This window comes from Gossypium hirsutum, chromosome A03 (assembly GCF_007990345.1).
Source record: "Gossypium hirsutum isolate 1008001.06 chromosome A03, Gossypium_hirsutum_v2.1, whole genome shotgun sequence".
In the NCBI taxonomy this organism is placed as follows: Eukaryota; Viridiplantae; Streptophyta; class Magnoliopsida; order Malvales; family Malvaceae; genus Gossypium; species Gossypium hirsutum.
The window spans coordinates 111,065,226-111,084,860 of NC_053426.1; the positions used below are offsets into that span (position 1 = coordinate 111,065,226).

Genomic DNA, 19,635 nt, shown 5'->3' on the forward strand with positions numbered 1-19,635 from the left:
ATAGCTATATATAAGAAGCTCCATCCCTCCCTTATATGGTCCAGATGTTTAATGTCGATTATTGATTCATCTTCAACAGCATATAAATGAATGATTCGACATATTCCAAGCTTTTCAAAGCTTATGGACGACAATAATCTGTTCGTCGAGTGGCAGACATGTCAGTATTGGATATGTCGATGTTGCCCTGTAAACGGAGAGTTTCGATAAAGATTGATGACTGGATTGTTGATCATGGTGGACGGATTTTCGATGAAGGGGTAGTCATTGTTCTAAATTATCTGCAAGAAATTACCAGACACTGAAACAAGGGCTTCTTAAATGTCGTTCATGGAACATGCAAATCTTAAATGTTGAAAAAAGTGTAGCCATTGTTGTCCAAACTAAACTATTCTATAATAGTAATGTAAAAAAGCACTGTAAACATTAATATTTAGATACAAAACTACAGGTAATATGGTTTACTGCAATGGCATTACTGATTCTAACTAAGCTACTGTTGCCCTGTTTTAACAGGCTCACGGTTTCGTGTATAAGTTGTACATGGCAATGGCAAATGACCAAAAGGGAGACCGAGAATACTTGTTTCATCTGTATATCAAAGAAAGAATCATGCCATCAATTTGATGCCCCGAGATCGTGATCATCTCTGGATATTGGCATCATGTCAACTTTCAATCGAATGTTTTATCTGCAGGGCAGCTCGAACAACGTTTCCCCTTGTAATGATCCCGACCTTCGAGATGTAAATAGATATCGATTAAAATCATCCCGAGCTAATATGAATCCGATAGGCTAATTGTAAGAGAGAACATATAAACATGACAGAAAAGTTCTTACTAGTTTGCCATCAATATCTACCACGGGTAGTCGGCGATATTTGGTCTCGAGCAATAGCCTGATATGAAAAACATCGGATTAAGAACATCTAGATAACGAGACAAATGGGTTTGATGCATTAGGAAAAGCGGAAAAAAAAAATACCTAGCAGCATCTTCCAGGTTTGTTGTTTCACGAACAACGAGCGGTGAAGGTGTCATCAAGTCTCCGACCACGTTTCCGTTATTTTTGTTCATCAATTTCTGTATTTCATTGAATGTCTGCATAACAACCCGGAATTAGAAAAAGGCAACAATTGTGCCACAAAATTCACGATCTAGACCTCTTTTGCCTGAAACCCAGCATTCGATATACAAAAAAGGAAATCAAAACAAAACAGCAGGAAAACGGACAATGTGAACATGCTCAGAGGCAAGCACCATATGCTGTTAAGTAAATTTATCGAGATTGTGACAGAATTTAGCATCTGAATATTGATAATTTAAGACATTATAGATAAACTTCAAGCAAAACTGAAGAATCAGAAAGATAATGCTTACGTACTTTCCAAGAACTATCAACATTAGGAAACAAGGTTGTGTCATTTTGACTGCTACCTGATAGTTCAAAAACAGAACAAGTAAGTAGCCATTTCAGAACTATTGCAAGAGAAACCAGATATAGAACCAAGGTGGCAAAACTCCATAGCTCGTTACATCAATAACGAACAACAAAATAACACAAACGAAAAAAATATATCATCGATGTATCATCGAGCTTGCATGTGGATACTAGATCCGTCAAAACTCCAAAGTAGGTGTAGCATTCACCTCTAATTCCATTTCTGAGGTGCTCCGATTTCTTAACACTTTATAAATATGCATGCTAGAAAACACTACTCTAAGCAAGCCTTGTATACACGTTGTTATGAAGCATCAAAAGCAGCTAATGTCATTTACCTAGGCAAGGAAAGTTATCGATAAAACAGAATTCATGAATAATAATGACTTTAAACTCACGGTGTATGTATCCCAATACCAATCACTCGTAATGAAAAGATGTTAGAAACTGATATCAGTAAATTTCTTTCATGGCGATTTGAAATAAACTTCAATAATCCACTAGCAATCGCAAAGATGAAAAAGCCTATTTCAATGATCTATCACAAAAGAAATGTTAGGATGAAAACAATCTATCTGCTTTCGTCCTTAAATAAAACTTGAACAAGCAAGGAAGGGAAAACACCAAATCAACCCGAGAAATTCAAAGTTTCCAATCAGTTTCATAATCATCTTGTAAACTTACCTGAAATCGAGTCGAGTGCCAACAAATCATAATCGGAAACAACGCCAACCTGAAATAGGGGAACCGGTCAGTACGATGACAAAGGCAATAGCTCAAAATTCCCAATCCCGGACGGATTATAGACTAGAAAAACCATCTTTCTCACCACAAAACAAATCGATATCGAACAAGATCATGATCATCAAGTAAAGAAACAGCAAATTTGTGCATTCATGTACCAAATCAACATGTATGATTCTCAGCAAAAGTAAAACAAATAAGATCTTAAGTCCATATGTAAGGTAAAAAGTATGGGATCAGGTAACATTTTCTGAAAATAAAACCCAAATTATATAAATGATGAAACAGTAATTAAAAAGTTACCAAATTCCAGTCATCATCAATCACTGGGAAACCAGTAACTCTCTTCTCCACAAGTGCCTCCAATGCTGCAATTACAGAATTTAAGTGCAAAATTAGACACAAAAATGGTGATGATCAAAGCATCATCAGCTAATACCTTCATCCACACTTGTTGTAGTTTTGACAACATGTAAATCCTCTTTCCTGGTCATAAAATCACCCACAGTATAATTTCCATTTCTTGACTACAAAAGAACCAAAAACCAGTAAAAAAAAACAATCTCTTTAAATAAAAGGAAAAAAAAACCCAAAAAGAAAACAAGGGGGAAAGAGGGATACGGGAACAGAGTTGGTGATAAGTTCAGCAGCAAGACGAAAAGAGCCATCTTTGGGTTTGGGGAGAGACAAGGAGGGTGCCAGTGCCACTTTATGGGAATAATGGTATATGGAGACAATGCAGGGTTGCTTAGAATGAAGAAAGGAATTGAAAGAAGGGAATAGCTTCAGGGTTTGAGAATTAACGAAAGAAATGGAACCCATTTTCGTTAAAAACACAACCTTTTCCCCCAAAAAAAAACAAAAGAAAGATCCTAGCTGTATGTTAATGCTATGACGATTGTTTATGATAAACCAAAAAAGGGGGGGAAAGGGAGGTTTGGGTATTGAATAAACAGTGGGGAAATTGAGAAGTGGATATTGAAAGGAGGAGAATAACGAAAGGGGGTGATCAGATGTTACTTGTTCCGCTGAAACAGGAGACTTCGGAAAGTGAGAGGAAAGTGAGAAATGGTCGGTTCATTAATGGGTGAGTTTGCTGCTTGTTCTTTCTTCGAGTCCCCACAGCCACGCGCCAATAATGCATTTGTCCATGCTTGTGGATATATTCGGTGCTTCGCAAGGAAATTGAGACTCATCTTCAAAGGGAGGGGGTTGGTAGGTAAACTATCCTTTTCTCATTTACTTGAAATAGAAAAATGAGGAGTTTATATGATTTGGATTTTTTGTTTTAATGGGTTTAACTTAACATGTTGTATTTCTAATCCTAATAAGAGTTATAAGAGGTTGCAGTGGTTTACTATGGTTTATTAAGAGTTGAGATTTTTATTTTCAAGAACAGGAAGTGCCTTCGCCTTTTTTTTTTAATGTTGGAAAGACTTTAAGGTTTTTTTCAATAATTCTCGAGGTCTTATGTGTTACTCACATATTAGTTTTGGATTCCTTACAAATTAGTTGGACTTCGATTTAACCTGTCATAATTATAGGTGTTCATCGATTGAGCCTAGGCATGATATTAGCACTTGCCTAAGCTCAATTTGACTAGAAATATAACTTAAAGTTTTGTCCTAACATGCTCATATTTGTAAATAGCTAACCCAATCTTATTTTAGGTCCGCCCATATTGTTTAAAAAATTTTAAAAATATATTTATTTAATATTTGATATTTTTATTTATTTAATTTTTTATATATAATCTCTTAACATTTTTTAATGTTTACATTATAATAATATTATAATCTATTTAATTTTTATGTGTTATAATAACAATTTTTATTTGTGATTGTGGTATTATTACAATTGGGTGTATAGTTAGGTTATGCTATGGAAGTGAATGATCTAATTTAAATGAATTGCACGGATAAATTCATTTATTAGAATCGAATCCTTCTCACTCACAAAGCTATCCAATGAATTAAATCATAGGATTTGTTCTTAAAGTTATTTAATTAATAAACATTAATTGTCGGATTATTCCCACAATTAATTTATGACCAATGAAAGATAGATGGTGTGAGGTTGTTCCTCCACTTTTACTAGCTTATCATTGAGCATGAAAGTATTTGCAGTCTATGATCAATTTCGAAGCTGCAACTGCAACTGATGTCATACATGAGGCTAGAGACATGTTCATGGGCTAGGCTAACTGCTTAAGTCCAAAGGCTCATTTGAATTTTGGGATGATTTAGATAAAAATATTAATATTGAAAAATGGGATTAAACAATAAATTATGCCCGTTTGAAATAAGGGTTGAGCTCGAGCTTGAACATTCAAGATTCGAGTTTAACTTGTTTTTAAAATTTTTAATGTTTTATATTATGTTATTTTTATATATTATGAAATTTATAACATGTAAAAATTAAGAAAATATTAAAAAAATGTTAAGATGACTATTTTAATAAAAATATAAAATTACTAAATGTTAAATTAAAAATAATATAAATATTTTAAAAAATTAAAATAATATGGATGAACCTAAAATAAGCTTAGATTAACCATTTACAATTATAGATGGATTTGAGCAAAATTTTAAGATAATATTTCGAGTTGAGCCAAGCTTAGGTATTAATATCTTATTTAGGCTCAGCCCATGAATACTTCTATTCTACCCAATTTTTGTAACAATTTTAGAACCCCTTTTTATTTATTTCACAAGTTTGAAAAAGCTTTGGCCTCTCTATATGGTTGGACCTTTCTACTCGATTTTGATGTGTTGTTAAGATATTATTATGTGATATTATTTTTTAGGAGTATCTAAATATATTGTATATATTTAAGAATATATTATATATCTTTCTTATTTCTACGTGACTCTTGCTATATAAATATTAATATTAGGTATACTTTTGAAGTCTATAAATAATATTGAAAGAGATGATCCTATTACAGTCATATGTTTTTAGGCGGAATATATTTTATTTAGGTGGATCCAACACCCATCAATAATAATAATAATAACATTTTGCATAATTATCCAAACAAAATAAAAATATTTTTTGTTCAAAAAAATCAATTTATTTTTTGTAAATCATTTCACGAAAGTTGTTTTTAGTAAAATAAACACATCCTAATTAAAAAATGTGAATATCGAGTAATTTATAAAATAATTATATTTTATTTGAGGGTAAACTATAAAATAGCCACTTATTTTTACTTCAGATTACATTTTAGTCATCTATGTTTTAAATGTTACATTTTAGTCACTTACGTTGTTGTTTTTTTACAAAGTGATCATTGTACATTAAACTTTGTTACCTCCCTAATGGCAATCCTACATGGCAATTTAAATTGACATTTATAACCCATTTAGACTGCCACAGAGGACTACCGATAGGGAGGTAAAGGAGTTTAACGGTAGAGTGATCTCTTTGTAATAAAACGATAACGTAAGTGACTAAAATGTAACATTTAAAATATAAGTAACAAAAATATAATTTGAGGCAAACAAAAGTGACTATCTTTATAATTTATCCTTTATTAAATTCACAATCACTAATAAAAAAATTTTTGATTATATATATTTAAATTATGGATTTTTAAATTATAAAACGAGGAAATCAAAATTTTTATATATATTAATAAAAATATGTTTTTTTAATATAAAAGGATGACTTTTTTTAACACGCCGCCTTGTTGTCTGATAATAATAGTTACCTGCTGAAATCACCTCACACGTGTTTTTCCTAAATTTACGGTTATCAATGTTTTCATTTTTCTTGTGGGTTAAGTTTTAAATTAATCCTCCAAATTTAAAATATTCTTTAATTAAGTCCTTAAAGTATATGTATTGTATCGATCAGGCTCTTCTATAAAATTAGCTATTAGTTTGGGCATTAAATGTTAGCTCGGATTTTAGGCTAAGCCTATTTAAAGCACGTTGATCAAATTTTAAATACATTTCTACTTATCTCACGGATAGCTTAGATCTAGTGTATTAAAAAGAAGCCATCTTGTCGTTACTTGTATGAAGTTGTGGCTGAAGCTTTTGTTAGACACTTGTTTGGCACGAGTTTGAGTTGTGTTATCTCCATCTCCAACCTCTATTATTGTATATAAATAAAAAAATCGATTTTAAGTTTTAATAATACTTTTTTTTAACACTTCAAATCTAAGTCGTCTATATAATAGATATTTAAAATTTTATTCAATTGTTCTAGATATGGTCTACGTCACATATGAATTGGTATTTAACGCCTAAATTGACGTTAGGATTGATGGACGTGCATGATCGGTGCAATGGTGATATTTTAAAAACTTAACTAGGATGCTTCAAAGTTTAAAATCTTTAGTTGAATTAACCCTCTATCTTTTAATTTTAACATTACCTACAAACCATAACTAAATTTCGAGAACGATTCTCAATTTTTTTAGTTAAAAGTGATATTTAAACTTCTAATTTCATCAATTAATCGTAGATATTTGATTTGTTTTCTGCGGATTCAAGATTAAATTTACTATCAATTATGGATGTGGATAGATACACCAAATATCAATTACCTTAATCCACATTGTTTATTTAAATAATAAATGTGGATTTAAATATTCGAAGCCACTTGTTACAAAATACTTACAATTTATATATATAAGAATTTTAGAGAGTTCAAATTTGGATTTTTGCATATTTTTTATGTTAAGAATGGTTGATTTTTTTCCGGATTTAAATACATAACAGATAATAATATTTAATTTAGATTCAAATTTAAGTAGTAATACTCGATTAATTTATAGATAATGAACGAATTCATATTTTTTAGGCAAATTTGCATTAAGATAAATTAAGAAATAGAGATATGCAACCCACTGCCATTCCTAATGATGTTCTTATCCAATGTCATACACTTTTGGAGGGAAATTGAACAAAATTGATGGTTCAGGATCACTCTTGACCAAAAAAAAAAAAGAAACTTTATTGACCAATCTGTAAATTTAGCTATAGTTAAGGGGCAATTTAATAATAAAATTTTTTTTGGGTAAACTACACTTAAGGTTACCAAACTATTAGTAAGTTTATGTTTTTTATTACTCAACTTCAAAAAGTTACAAAATAGTCATTGAACCATTCACAAATTTTTATTTAAGTGACTAGGTTGTTAAGTTTTTGTTTTTATTCTTAAAGTCTAACTGACGAGCTTCAAACGATGATTCGATGACCGATACAATGGACCAGTACCCATTGATAAGTAGATGAATATATCTTAAATTCAAATTGATCTAGTGATTAGTGTCGGAGATCGGAAAATAAAGTTGTTTGGATTTTATTGACAAATTTGTGAAGTTAAAATTGCTTCATGAAAAAAAAGGTAAAAATTTCTCCCCAGTCCCTCTCAATTATGATATTGAACAAGTTGGTCTCTCTCGAAAAAATTATAGCAATTTAATCCCTATCAATTTTGAATGCGAGCAACCAAGGACAATTAATCACAACATTAATATTTTTCGTCAATTTTACATGTGTTTGACTGTTATAATAACAATTAGCTGTTATAGTTTACAAATTCTATCATTTAGGTCATGATTTAACAATTTTATCCCACAATATATTTGTAAATGTTTAAAGGTCGAGACGAAATTTGTTGAACTTTTTTAGAATCAAGACCAATTTAATAAAATATGTAAGCTTCGAGGGCTAAGTTTATTATTATATTAATCAAAATTATGCACAATTGACAAAAGACATTAATACCGTAATTAATTGTTCACTTTCAAAATTGACGAGATGAAACTGTTCCAATTTTTTTAGATGGACTAATTTGCTTAATGTCAAAATTAGAAGGGATTGGAGATGTATTTTTACTGAAAAACTAAACTATAAAAGAGAAAGGGATGGAGAGTTTTTGATTGGTGCAGGCGGTACAAGTAGAAAAGGCCATATAGCAACGATTTTAATAATTAATGATTTGAATAAAAACTTACAAATAGTTTAGTGACTATTTTGTAACTTTTTTAAATTGAATGATTGGAACATAAATTTACTAATAAGTTAGTGATCTCAGTTGTAGTTTACCATTATTATTTTTTTTTACTTTGTCATTTCCGGGGCCCCAAAAGAAAAACCCTCTCCTACCAAATCCAACGGTGGAGATTTCATCCTCAGATCCCATCTTAGGGTTTACTACAGAAACAAACCTCCGAACATATATTTACTCATTTATATGTTCAGTTCTCTCGCCTTATCAGCTCTTCAAAAATCTCTCTTTTTCTTCTTCATTTTTCAACATCACCTTCTCAAGCGCCGCCGCCGCCTACTCTTCCGCCGGCGGGAAATATCCATTCCCTTTTCTTTCCCTTCCCTCTCCTCCCTTTTATTAAAAAAAGAAGAAAAAAAAGTCACCAAAACAAAACAAAGTTTGGTTCTTTAGGAAAGGTTTTTTTCAAAAGCACTTGAGATTTTACCATATCATTTATTATCACAATTATTTTACTCGTTAGGGTTTGTTTGATTAATAACAAGAGGAGAGGGAAGAAAGAAGAAAAAAACCCAAAAAAAAGAAAGAGAAGGAAAGAGAAAAAAGAGTTTTTTTGGTTGGGTTTTTAGCTGTTGTTTTAGGGTTTACAAAGATGGCGCATGTTCAAGTTCAGGGACAAAGTGGGGGCGTTAACAATGGATCTGGTGGAGCCAATAACCAGTTTGTAACCTCGCTATATGTTGGGGATCTGGATCCAAGTGTGACCGAGACTCAGCTTTATGAGTACTTTAACCATATTGGTCAGCTGCTTACGGTTCGGTTATGCACCGATTTGTCGACCCGGAGGTCCCTTGGTTACGGTTATGTCAACTATGGCAATCCCCAAGATGGTGAGTATTAAGTTTTTTTCTCAGCTTAAAGTTCCTTTTTTTTTTAGATTTGATGATTCGCTAATAATGGATGGTTGCTTTAGTTAGCATTTTAAACAGTGTTCATATATATATGTTTAGTCGATTTGCATCTAGTTTTAATGAATAATAGATTGAAAGAGATCAAGTGATTAGTTTTGCTTCAGTTATTGTGAAGCTGATATAGGCAGGAAACTAAGATGTAAGTTTCAGTTGTGTTTGTTGAAGTTTATGCTCAATGTGCGGTTTTTCTGATGATTTTCATGTTCAGATGAGGATTCTGCTATGTTATTGATTATATACATATAACAAAATACCATTTTGTCTCGGTTTGGATTGTATGTATTGAGCAGCTGAAAATTTGCCTCTGGAGGTTTGGACCGCTTGGTTGATGTCATGTGAGCCATATTTATCAGCCAAATGTTAACTATGTCTATTTAATGTCGAGGGTATGACTATTTAACCTTAAGCTCGAGATAAAATAGGAAATGCTATTAATGTGCTTGTTAAACAGATAGTAAAGGAGAATGTTTGTAATGATTAAAAAAGAATGCTGGATAACGGCCTTACAGAAATCATGTTGTCCATAACATATTTTTTGCTGTTAAATGCTTTTTTTGTTACCTTATCAGGTTTCCTTGAAAATATTATTAACTAAGTTGGTTTCTATCAGCAAGATCAAGATCAACGTGAGCGTTAGCTTTTCATTATCTTAATCACTGAATCCTCAACTCTGTTTACTTACAGCTGCAAGGGCATTGGAACTTCTGAATTTCACTCCTCTGAATGGAAAGCCTATCCGTATTATGTATTCCAACCGCGACCCCAGTCTTCGTAAAAGTGGTGCAGGGAATATATTCATCAAGGTAATAGAAGTTGTCAGTCATGTGGATTCTTTTGCTGCTTTGTTTTAAAAAAATCTGTTCTTAATGTATGTCTTATGGTTTGTGTTGTGTTTGTTCTCCATGAATATGGCAGAATTTAGACAAGGGAATCGACCAAAAAGCTTTGCATGATACGTTTTCTGCATTTGGAAACATTCTCTCTTGCAAGCTAGCCACAGATTCTTCCGGCCAGTCAAAAGGTTACGGGTTTGTACAATTTGACAATGAAGAATCTGCCCAAAAAGCAATTGAGAAGTTGAATGGTATGCTATTGAATGATAAGCAAGTCTATGTGGGCCCTTTTGTTCGCAAGCAAGAAAGAGATACTTCTACTAGCAAGACAAAATTTAACAATGTCTATGTAAAGAATCTCTCGGAATCAACTACCGATGAAGACTTGAATAAAACTTTTGGTGAATTTGGTCTGATCACTAGTGCTGTGGTAATGAGGGATGTAGATGGGAAATCCAAGGGCTTTGGGTTTATCAACTTCGAGAATGCAGATGATGCTGCTAGAGCCGTTGAGTCCCTCAATGGAAAGAAATTTGATGGTAAGGAGTGGTTTGTCGGGAAAGCTCAAAAAAAATCTGAAAGGGAGGCTGAACTGAAACATCGATTTGAGCAGACAATGAAAGAGGCAGCGGATAAATTTCAAGGAGCGAACTTGTATGTCAAGAATTTGGATGATAGCATAAGTGACGAAAAGCTTAAAGAGCTATTCTCTCAATATGGTACCATAACATCATGCAAGGTGCGTTACCTTATTTTCTAGAATAGCTAAGTTCAACGAATTTTGGTACTTAGTTGGCTGATCCTGTCATTAAATGTTACAGGTTATGCGGGACCCTAGTGGAATAAGTAAAGGATCAGGGTTTGTTGCGTTTTCAACCCCAGAAGAAGCTTCTAGAGCTGTAAGTTGTTAAAGGTATACGTATTCCCATGACTGTATCATGTATCATAATCTTTCTCTTGGTATAACAGCTTGCAGAGATGAATGGCAAAATGGTTGTCAACAAACCTCTCTATGTTGCACAGGCTCAAAGGAAGGAAGACAGGAGGGCCAGGTTGCAGGTGTGTTCTCTTGATATTTTCCGTGTCTTGACCAAATTTTAGCGGCACAGAAGGATGGTTTTGTTTCTTTAATATGCTAAAGTATGTGCTGCACTTTTAACAGGCTCAGTTTTCTCAAATGCGACCACTTACAATGGCACCTTCTGTTGCACCACGAATGCCAATGTACCCCCCTGGTGGTCCAGGTCTTGGACAGCAAATATTCTATGGTCAAGCACCTCCGATTTTCCCCCCTCAGGTACCTATTTATATAAGTATTTTATATCTTGGCATTGCTATGGACTATATTTTAGAAATTCATGGTTTTATTTATGGCTTTTTCTACTGTTAGCCTGGATTTGGATATCAGCAGCAGCTTGTTCCAGGTATGAGGCCTGGCAGTGCTCCAATGCCAAATTTTTTCGTACCAATGGTTCAGCAAGGCCAACAGGGTCAGCGTCCCGGTGGGAGAAGGGCTGGAGCTGTTCAGCAAAACCAGCAACCAGTTCCATTAATGCAGCAGCAGGTTTGTTTATGACTTCTCAGATTTTGTAAATCTCTAATACATAAGTTCATATCTTTAAAAAACTCCCATCTGATTACTTCACTAAAATGTCAGATGGTACCCCGAGGGCGGGTCTATCGCTATCCAGTGGGGCGTGGTCTACCTGAAGTTTCAATGCCTAATGTTCCAGGAGGCATGCTTTCTGTTCCATATGATATGGGCAGCATGCCAATGCGTGATGCACCACTTTCTCAACCAATTCCAATTGGAGCTTTGGCCTCAGCACTTGCAAATGCTACTCCAGAACAGCAAAGAACGGTACGTTGCATAATACTAGTCCCTTTCAGTCATTTGATAAAAGGGTTAACTTACAAACACCACAATGATATTACTTAGAAGTATCCTAGTTAAATGAAATGTTCACATATGGTTGAATTTTAGATGCTGGGGGAGAATCTCTATCCACTCGTTGAGCAGCTGGAACCCGATGCAGCAGCCAAAGTAACAGGGATGCTTCTGGAGATGGACCAGACGGAGGTTTTACACTTGCTCGAGTCACCAGAAGCTCTAAAAGCCAAAGTTGCAGAAGCAATGGAGGTTCTGAGGACTGTAGCACAGCAACAGCAGCAAGCTGGTGGAGCTGCTGATCAGCTGGCTTCATTGTCTTTAAATGACAACCTTGTTTCATGAGTTGGTAGTAGTGTTGGCCTTTAATGTGCTGAAAATGAGTTTGATTGGTTAGAAGGATGATAGCTGGGTTCTTTTTTATTGATTCAGTACTGTTTTGGAACTTGAAAAATACTGTCACTGTTATGGGGTTATAGTTGTGACTGAACTTGGTTTTTCACTGTTCATTTTTATCTTTTTTGGATTTGGAATTTTTATTGTGTGCCTTTTGGGTGAAAATTTTTGCAGATTCATTGGCTTTTTTGAGATTATGATTAATTTTGTTTTTTTTTGTTTTATTTTTATATTGCTTTTCAAGTTTTATGAGCTGATTCTGATTTTAGTTCTACTTTGTTGAAAAGTTTTGGGGTTTTAATTTCATGTTCTTAGCACTGTTTCAAAAAAAAGTTGAAATATCCATTTTAAACTATGTTAAAAAGTAAAATTAATTTAAATGATTTAAATTATAATAAATGAAATGTTAAAATTACATATCTTAATTTTTGCAAACTCAAATATATTTTAATTTATATATCATAATTTTAGAATTTCTTTTTAGGTTAGATTTAACTTGGGGTTTCACCTAAATTAAACAGATTAATTGCAAAAATGAGGTATTAAGAGAATAGGATGTTTTTGACGTCAATGTGTCAAGGGCACCAGTTATAAAAAATAATTATTTAATAATAAATTAAATAAAAGTATGTTAATGCCAAAAGGGGTGGAGCGAAAATGCGAGGCACCTTTTAGTTTCTTTCTTTTATAATTTGGGGTGAAGTCAAAATAAAAAATTAATTTTTAATTTTCATAAAATAGAAGAATAAAATTTAATATTATACGTTAATCACTCCAAATAAAAAAATAAATAAAAGTCGGAAGGAGAAAACGTTGTGCACTTGACATTTTCATAAATAATCTATAATATGCTTCATTTTTGTAATATCAAATAAAAACCCATTAATTTGTGATTACCATCAATATTTATTTTGTTAAAATAATCATATGTATATTTTCTTTATTAAAATTTATCATCAATACATCCACATACTCATATCAACTTGATATATTAACAATATCAATTAAGTTTACAGAAATTATAATTTTTTTGAATATTTTTATTATTGAAAAAAGTACTAATGAACTCTTTTATGAAATAATTGAATCTAATAAATAAACAAAAGCTTGAGCATTGGAGAAACGATATATTAATAAAATTTGCAATTGAGTTGTACATAAATAAAAATAAATAGCAATTTGTTTGATTTCTAAATTGCTGAAAATTTGAAGAGGAACCCTAATAGCCATGTTTACTATGCACAAATCTAAGAAGCCAATTATACTGTTTTTAACACCATTCTTGGCCAAATACTACCCAACATTGTGAAATATCAGCTTGTCAAATTATATTTGAACAATGCATTCATACAAGCTTTCCAAAAAAAAAAAAAAAAAAAAAGAGAAAAAAAAACCCCTTACTAATGTGTTTCATTAGCATCATTTTTAATTAACATGCCTCAATCTCAACCCAACATCAGCATCACGGTCGAGCGGCCGGATTATTCCGGTGCCCCTCATATTAGAAACCGGTGGTGCTTCAGAGGAAGTCCCTGCTTCACTTTTCTTCTCTTGCATGTCTTCACCGAAGTTATGAAGTCGCCGACCAATAAGGTATCTGTCGTCCCTAATGGAGTTGTGGAGGTTGGTGAACCAGACATGGAATCTCTTTGCACAAAAACACAAGAAGCTGAAGCCAAGGCATCCTAGCCATGCAAATCGGTAGACTGCTGAGTTAACCACTAATGGGTAGCCGAGTACAGGAAACACCCCTCGGGCTAATACGTACGGTAAACACAATGCTGTTAGCAGCTTCATTATGATGGGAAACACGATCTCCCGCAATACCCAGAGGCCCTGAAGCCTAGAGAAACCATCTTCTCTCACCCTTTCGAACTTTATTCGCCAGCTTTCATCTACCAATGGCATCATATGATCCAGCATAACCTGTGGATATAAGATATCAACTTTTGACTGTGATGGAATAATATCCTCATATGTCTATCACGAAAACCTAAGACATGTCGGAACAATTTCTTTTTTCTGTCGTACATAATAAATTTTAGTATAACACTTACCAGTCTAGTCCATATCTTCAGAAAAATGAGACCTAATGCCCAATCCTGATAAAGAAGGAAAACTGGACTCTCATCCACAGGCACCCGCATTGGCACAATCACCAAAAGCTCAAAAAGCAGACCAATAAGAACAGGTATGACGAAAATCTGGACATTATAGTGCCAATAAAGATTTCTTAGTTAGGATATTGGGAAAAACAAAACAAGTACAAAACCAGATTATGCCAGATCACATACCCATATTGATAAGAGCATTGAGCTCTTGATGACAATGGCACTCCACTTCCAGATTTGGCTCAGCAGAACTGCAGCCCTCTTTGTTCTTATGTGCTCAATGGTGTATCTAGACCCAGCCATGGCTGTCCAAATGAAATAGCTTCCAATAACAAAAGCATAAAGGTCTACAATGAAGAAAAAACCAATTAGCGCCAAATTATAAAGGAGACATTATAAGGGGGAAAAAGTGAAACTACATTACCATTGCACTTAATGCCATGAGTTATTGGGAGAAGAGGAATTGCATTGAATAGCAAGCGTCCAAGTGATATCGGTACTACTATTAAGGCAGAGTTAAATATAAGCAGAGTCATCCAAGCGATGACCAGCAACAGCACAATGCGAAGAACAAAGCTGTACCTGCTAAAGAGTGCATCAATAAAATTTACAAAGCTAATTAGAAACAAAGACAAAAAGGAACAAAGCAGAAATTATGACATCAATAAGTGTGTGTATAAATAACTGGCGAATTGATATAGCTGCCGACTTTGCACATTGACAAGCATAGAATATTGAGTCCTTAATTGCAGGATTTAGAAATTAACAACTAACTACTTGAGAAAATTTATTTGGATGCATCGGATATAAGAGAATAACTTGAATACTCATCCCAGAAAATGGTAAAGTTTCATATCATTCTAATACATCAAATAAATCTAAAGCCTACACACTATCCGACGTCAATAATAACATTCCTGTAATGCATATTCAGTGTTTTTTTTTAAATGTTTAGAGTTTAAGTAAAGCCTACACATTCTAGTCATGAATGTACAATCTTAAAGCAGAGGTGCATGCAAATATACCATCAAACAAAATGAAGACAGACTAAATACTGAGTGCAATTAAAGCAGACACATCAAATAATATTGTCAATCAAAAGCACCATATAACTTACTCTGAATCGGTTTGTTCATCCTCATCAAACTCCTCCGCAACATTGGAGCTCCCTGATGCCATGAGGCCTCTATTTGGATCATCATCATCAGCAAATGCAACCATGGGCTGTTCCTGTCCACCTAGTTGCACAACCTGCAGTCTATCCTGTTGTCCTGGTTCCATATTAACATTGTCTTGGCCACCATTCTCCTCGGGTCTGGGAAGTAAGAAGTCTGTTAAGCCTAATGCCCAGCCAACTGCAGTGAACCAATAGCGCAAAAGAGACTTGATTGTTGCCCTCAACTTAAAATGCTCAACAGCAAAAGGAATGCATATTTGAAAGAGAAGCATGTCAGCTGGAATCTCGGTAAATGGATCAGATACCCTGCAACAAACAAGTCATTTAAATGGAAGCTAACAAGAAGTATACATGAGTGCAGAAATGAGAAAAGGTATGATCAAATCTTACGATATATCAAGTGGGAAAATAGAGGGCACCATCCTCATAGCAAGCTTGACAGGCAAAAATACCAGCATCACAATCAAACTCCCATAAACAGCAACAGATAACAAGACCCTCCGAGCATGCTTGTGTACAGGATCATCGATTAAATCACGGAAAGGATTGTAGTTTGGATCGGCTGGATCTCGCAGGAAGTACAGAACTCCATTTCGTAAGACCTGCCCTTAACAAAAATGATATTATAAGACTCATGCTACAATATGGTAACAGTTTACAAATAAAATAAATCATATTATGGAAAAGAGGATTACCCCTCGAAGAAGGCTGACAAAGATGCTTATTTGTAGCATGTACACAATTCCTACAACCCAATGTATCAAGGAGCTTGCTAAAGGTGAAACTGAGAAGAACTGAACTCTTTGAGACATTGATTTCCCAAACATTCTTATAGTACATACATCTAGCCACCATCCACACATCAAAGGGAACACCCCAAGCTCAATTACAAGCAGGAAAGCAACTTTAATCATTGTCATCAGATGCCTCATTGCTGCCAAGAACTGCCTGAAGAGGGATGGTATTGTCTCGGCTATTGAAGCAATTCCATAGAATCTCCCCATTGACAAAGGCTCGCCCCTACTGTACCTAATCAAAGTGACAATACCCAGGTAGAAGAAGACTAAAGAGAATATAAACATGTAGCCAATGGCAAGAGTTGTAACATCTGAGAGTCTTGATGCTCCAATGGTTACTCCTTTCAAAAGATCTGCTGAAAATGGTGCACTTGTGTTGCTTGAAACTTCAGCGATTGCGGTAGAGTTTGCTTTCAACATTTCTGCAACCTGGCCAGGCATGCCATTTTCTTGGCCTTCAGATGTCAAATTCGTAACAGCAGTTAATGCATTCTTCAACGTGATGCTTGCTAAGGAAAGGGCAGTGTCTGTCAGTGGCATGACTACTGACAGCACCGGACCACTTGCAGAAGAGAAAAGCCAAGATACATAATAGAGAATGATCCGGCCTATAGAGAAAGGCACAAAAATTACAACACCAAGGAATATCATATTGCTTGCTAGAACCTGCAGGAATGGATCATCAAGTCATCAAAGAATATCGTGCTAACCAGGGAAAAAGGCTAAAAATTAAACATTGCATTAGCATCATGGAGATTGAGAGTTCCCAGCTGACATCATGCAATTCAAATTAGTACCATATAAAGGAACACAATTATAAGATTATATTTAGAGCCAGAGTAATGCATAAACTATAAAATCATAGAAAGCCATCTATTGTCGGTATTTTGGAAGTGGGTACATTTAAAGGAATGGTAATAGACACATGAATTGCACTCTTAGAAACAGCAGAATATTCAGGATGAAGTTTCCTCCATTAAGAATATAATAAAGCAAACAATCATCAGGCATCCAACCAAGAAAACGGCGGAAAATTGGTCATTTTGACCACTCAATGAAGTCCTAAGCTATAAGTCTTATCAAATTTCAATTTACACTAAACCTATGCCACTTGACACAATATCACACAAAACATCCTTTGTTTAGAGCGATGATAAGTGATAAGCTAGTCTTAGTGCCTAAAGGTTCCCAAGAAAAATCCAAAAGAAGAAGTCAAGTCAAGCATTAATAAGAAAATGTCAATTAGAACTTAAGCATAGATAGTATAATTGAAAGAACCAGAGAGACTTACAGTAAATGCATTCTCAATCAAATGGAAAACAGGACCCTGCATGCCGACAAGCTCATCAAAAGGTACATCCTCAGCACCATCAGCATCATCCAGACCATCAAACATCTGTTCAACATGAGCTTCAAGACGAGCTGCCTGCATTTCCCAACGTGCAGCCACATTTTCAGCATTCCTTCTAATCATTTGACCGGCTCCACCAATAGCTTGTGCTCCACCAGCATCTTCACCATTTCCATCACCAGCTAAATTCCTATTAGCTTGTCCTGGGGTCGTCTAGCAGCACGAGCACCATTCCTATCCACTTCCTCTTCTCTCTCAACATCTCCTCCAAGCTCTTGCAAATGCCGAAAATAATCCCTCAAAGAAGTGGCTCCAAGAAAAATAAACACAATGCTAGCAGAAAGTAGGAACCCATGCAAGCAATCAGTAAGAACGACCGTGGTTGAAATATGGCTCAAGAATAATCTCTGAGCTTCACCAAAACTCCTGACGAAAGCCAACCGCCATATCCAAAAGGTAATGAAAGGTATAATGAGGAGCCAAACAGAAAGTACAAAACTAAGGCGCAAAAAGAACTGTAGAACATGACAAGCTTTCATAGCCATCCCAACAACAAACTCCTGAAAAGGAAGCCTTGCTGGAGCATTCTCGGCATACACGGGAGAGAAAGAAAATGCATGCTTGCAAACCTGCAAAGAAAGTCAAGCAAAGTATTAATTGAAAGATAACCAGCAAAAAGAAATTGAAAGAAAAGCCCAAAATTGCCTTAATTTCTTAATCATCTTTGTTAATCATCAAATAATCATACCAAAATCAAACAACAAATCATGAAATTTAATAAAAATTAACCTAAAACCCTAACTGAAATTAGCCTAATCAACGAAAACAGCTTTCATACAAAAAGCGATTACAAAAAAGAACCTAACCTCGCATTGGCGAGCATTGCTGTGATTCAACCATTGAAGAAGGCAATCCTGATGGACATATTTAATACTGCCGCTACACGCGCAAGGGTATCGAAGCGGATTCTCTGCATCGCCTGGGTTCCGGCAGATCCTGCAAACGTCTTCCTCTTCTTCCTCCTCCTCCATATCCGCACCATACTTCGCCTCCGCCGCCGCCGCCCCGAACGACATCGATGATGAGGTCGCTTTTTCTTCCATCTCTGACGATGTGGACGACGTTGATGGCAACGGATGTATGTTGTCTGCGATAACGGCATCGGTCGAAGAAGGAGGAAGAGGCGGAGCCGCGGAAGCGATCTCCATCGGGTTGAGTTTGCGAACGACGGAACGAGTCGGTTGAGTCTTTGTGGGATATTTGCAAATATTTTTTTACGATTTTTTTTTAATTTTTAATTTTTCCTTTTTTCCGCTTATGAGGGACAAATGGATTGAGACTGAGTTTGAAATGAGTTATATTATATTGCGGGATATGTCGGCAACTCGGATTGGTTAGCTTTTTAAAAAATAAAGATAAAATTTAATGATAGATTAAAATAATAGATAATTAATTTATATTATATTTTTAAACAAATTTCGAGCTTTAGTTCAATTGACACTAAACTTCTATATTTTAACACGATAAAAATAGAATTTCTCTAAAATAATGTAATTATTTTTTAAATTTAATTTTGAATAAATAAATATATTATTAAATTAATTTCACCTATTAACGACCTTCAATTCATTTACGAAATCTTTCTTTTCTAAATGAATAAATATTTTAAATTTAATTTTGAACCGATACATAATTCTTTTCTACGAACATTACTATTTCAACTAAAATCGCATTTAGATTTTATATCAATGTTTTATAAGCATAACGACTTATTTAGTACTCTAATTTTGTAAAAAAATTAATTTAATTTTTTAACTCTTGAACTTGCGTTGTTTGTCAAATCACTTTAAAATGAAAATAAAAATTAAAACTTGTTAGTTAACGTAGCATCCACTTGACAACTCACATGTATGTTGTATAAACAATTAATTTTTTAATTAAAAATATTCTTTATAATTTTTAA

The 19,635-nt window shown here is 34.2% G+C and overlaps 2 protein-coding genes and 1 pseudogene across 3 annotated transcripts; 1 reads left to right on the plus strand and 2 right to left on the minus strand.

Annotated features, from left to right (window-relative positions):
• Positions 1-314: 314 nt before the first annotated feature.
• LOC107935042 (CBS domain-containing protein CBSX2, chloroplastic) lies at positions 315-3,416 on the minus strand. Its single transcript, XM_016867577.2, has 8 exons — positions 2,806-3,416; positions 2,624-2,711; positions 2,488-2,552; positions 2,125-2,173; positions 1,384-1,436; positions 985-1,100; positions 841-898; positions 315-736 (listed from the first exon to the last, which is right to left on the minus strand). Exons 1-8 carry the CDS (start codon positions 3,004-3,006, stop codon positions 668-670), a joined length of 699 nt encoding a protein of 232 aa, XP_016723066.1. The 5' UTR covers positions 3,007-3,416; the 3' UTR covers positions 315-667.
• Positions 3,417-8,377: 4,961 nt separating this feature from the next.
• Positions 8,378-12,409, plus strand: LOC107935017 (polyadenylate-binding protein 8). Its single transcript, XM_016867544.2, has 9 exons — positions 8,378-9,038; positions 9,804-9,922; positions 10,035-10,691; positions 10,774-10,851; positions 10,922-11,011; positions 11,115-11,249; positions 11,343-11,516; positions 11,610-11,813; positions 11,937-12,409. The coding sequence occupies exons 1-9, from the start codon at positions 8,801-8,803 to the stop codon at positions 12,183-12,185; spliced, it is 1,944 nt and encodes a 647-aa protein (XP_016723033.1). The 5' UTR covers positions 8,378-8,800; the 3' UTR covers positions 12,186-12,409.
• Positions 12,410-13,350: 941 nt separating this feature from the next.
• On the minus strand, positions 13,351-19,008 carry LOC107935016 (probable E3 ubiquitin ligase SUD1; annotated as a pseudogene). Its single transcript, XR_005919262.1, has 9 exons — positions 18,539-19,008; positions 17,613-18,301; positions 16,220-16,987; positions 15,915-16,126; positions 15,465-15,830; positions 14,772-14,929; positions 14,531-14,694; positions 14,294-14,440; positions 13,351-14,162 (listed from the first exon to the last, which is right to left on the minus strand). The product of XR_005919262.1 is annotated as a probable E3 ubiquitin ligase SUD1 (transcript).
• Between the last annotated feature and the right edge of the window lie 627 nt (positions 19,009-19,635).

Excerpts from the sequence above, each read along its gene's own strand:
- LOC107935017 (XM_016867544.2), top strand. The coding sequence starts at position 8,801 with ATGGCGCATGTTCAAGTTCAGGGACAAAGTGGGGGCGTTAACAATGGA. Across the intron at positions 9,923-10,034 it reads CAGGGAATATATTCATCAAG|AATTTAGACAAGGGAATCGA; the intron begins GTAATAGAAGTT and ends TGAATATGGCAG. Across the intron at positions 11,814-11,936 it reads CTCCAGAACAGCAAAGAACG|ATGCTGGGGGAGAATCTCTA; the intron begins GTACGTTGCATA and ends GTTGAATTTTAG.
- LOC107935042 (XM_016867577.2), bottom strand. The coding sequence starts at position 3,006 with ATGGGTTCCATTTCTTTCGTTAATTCTCAAACCCTGAAGCTATTCCCT. Across the intron at positions 2,553-2,623 it reads TACAACAAGTGTGGATGAAG|CATTGGAGGCACTTGTGGAG; the intron begins GTATTAGCTGAT and ends CTGTAATTGCAG. Across the intron at positions 2,174-2,487 it reads TTGATGATGACTGGAATTTG|GTTGGCGTTGTTTCCGATTA; the intron begins GTAACTTTTTAA and ends CCCCTATTTCAG.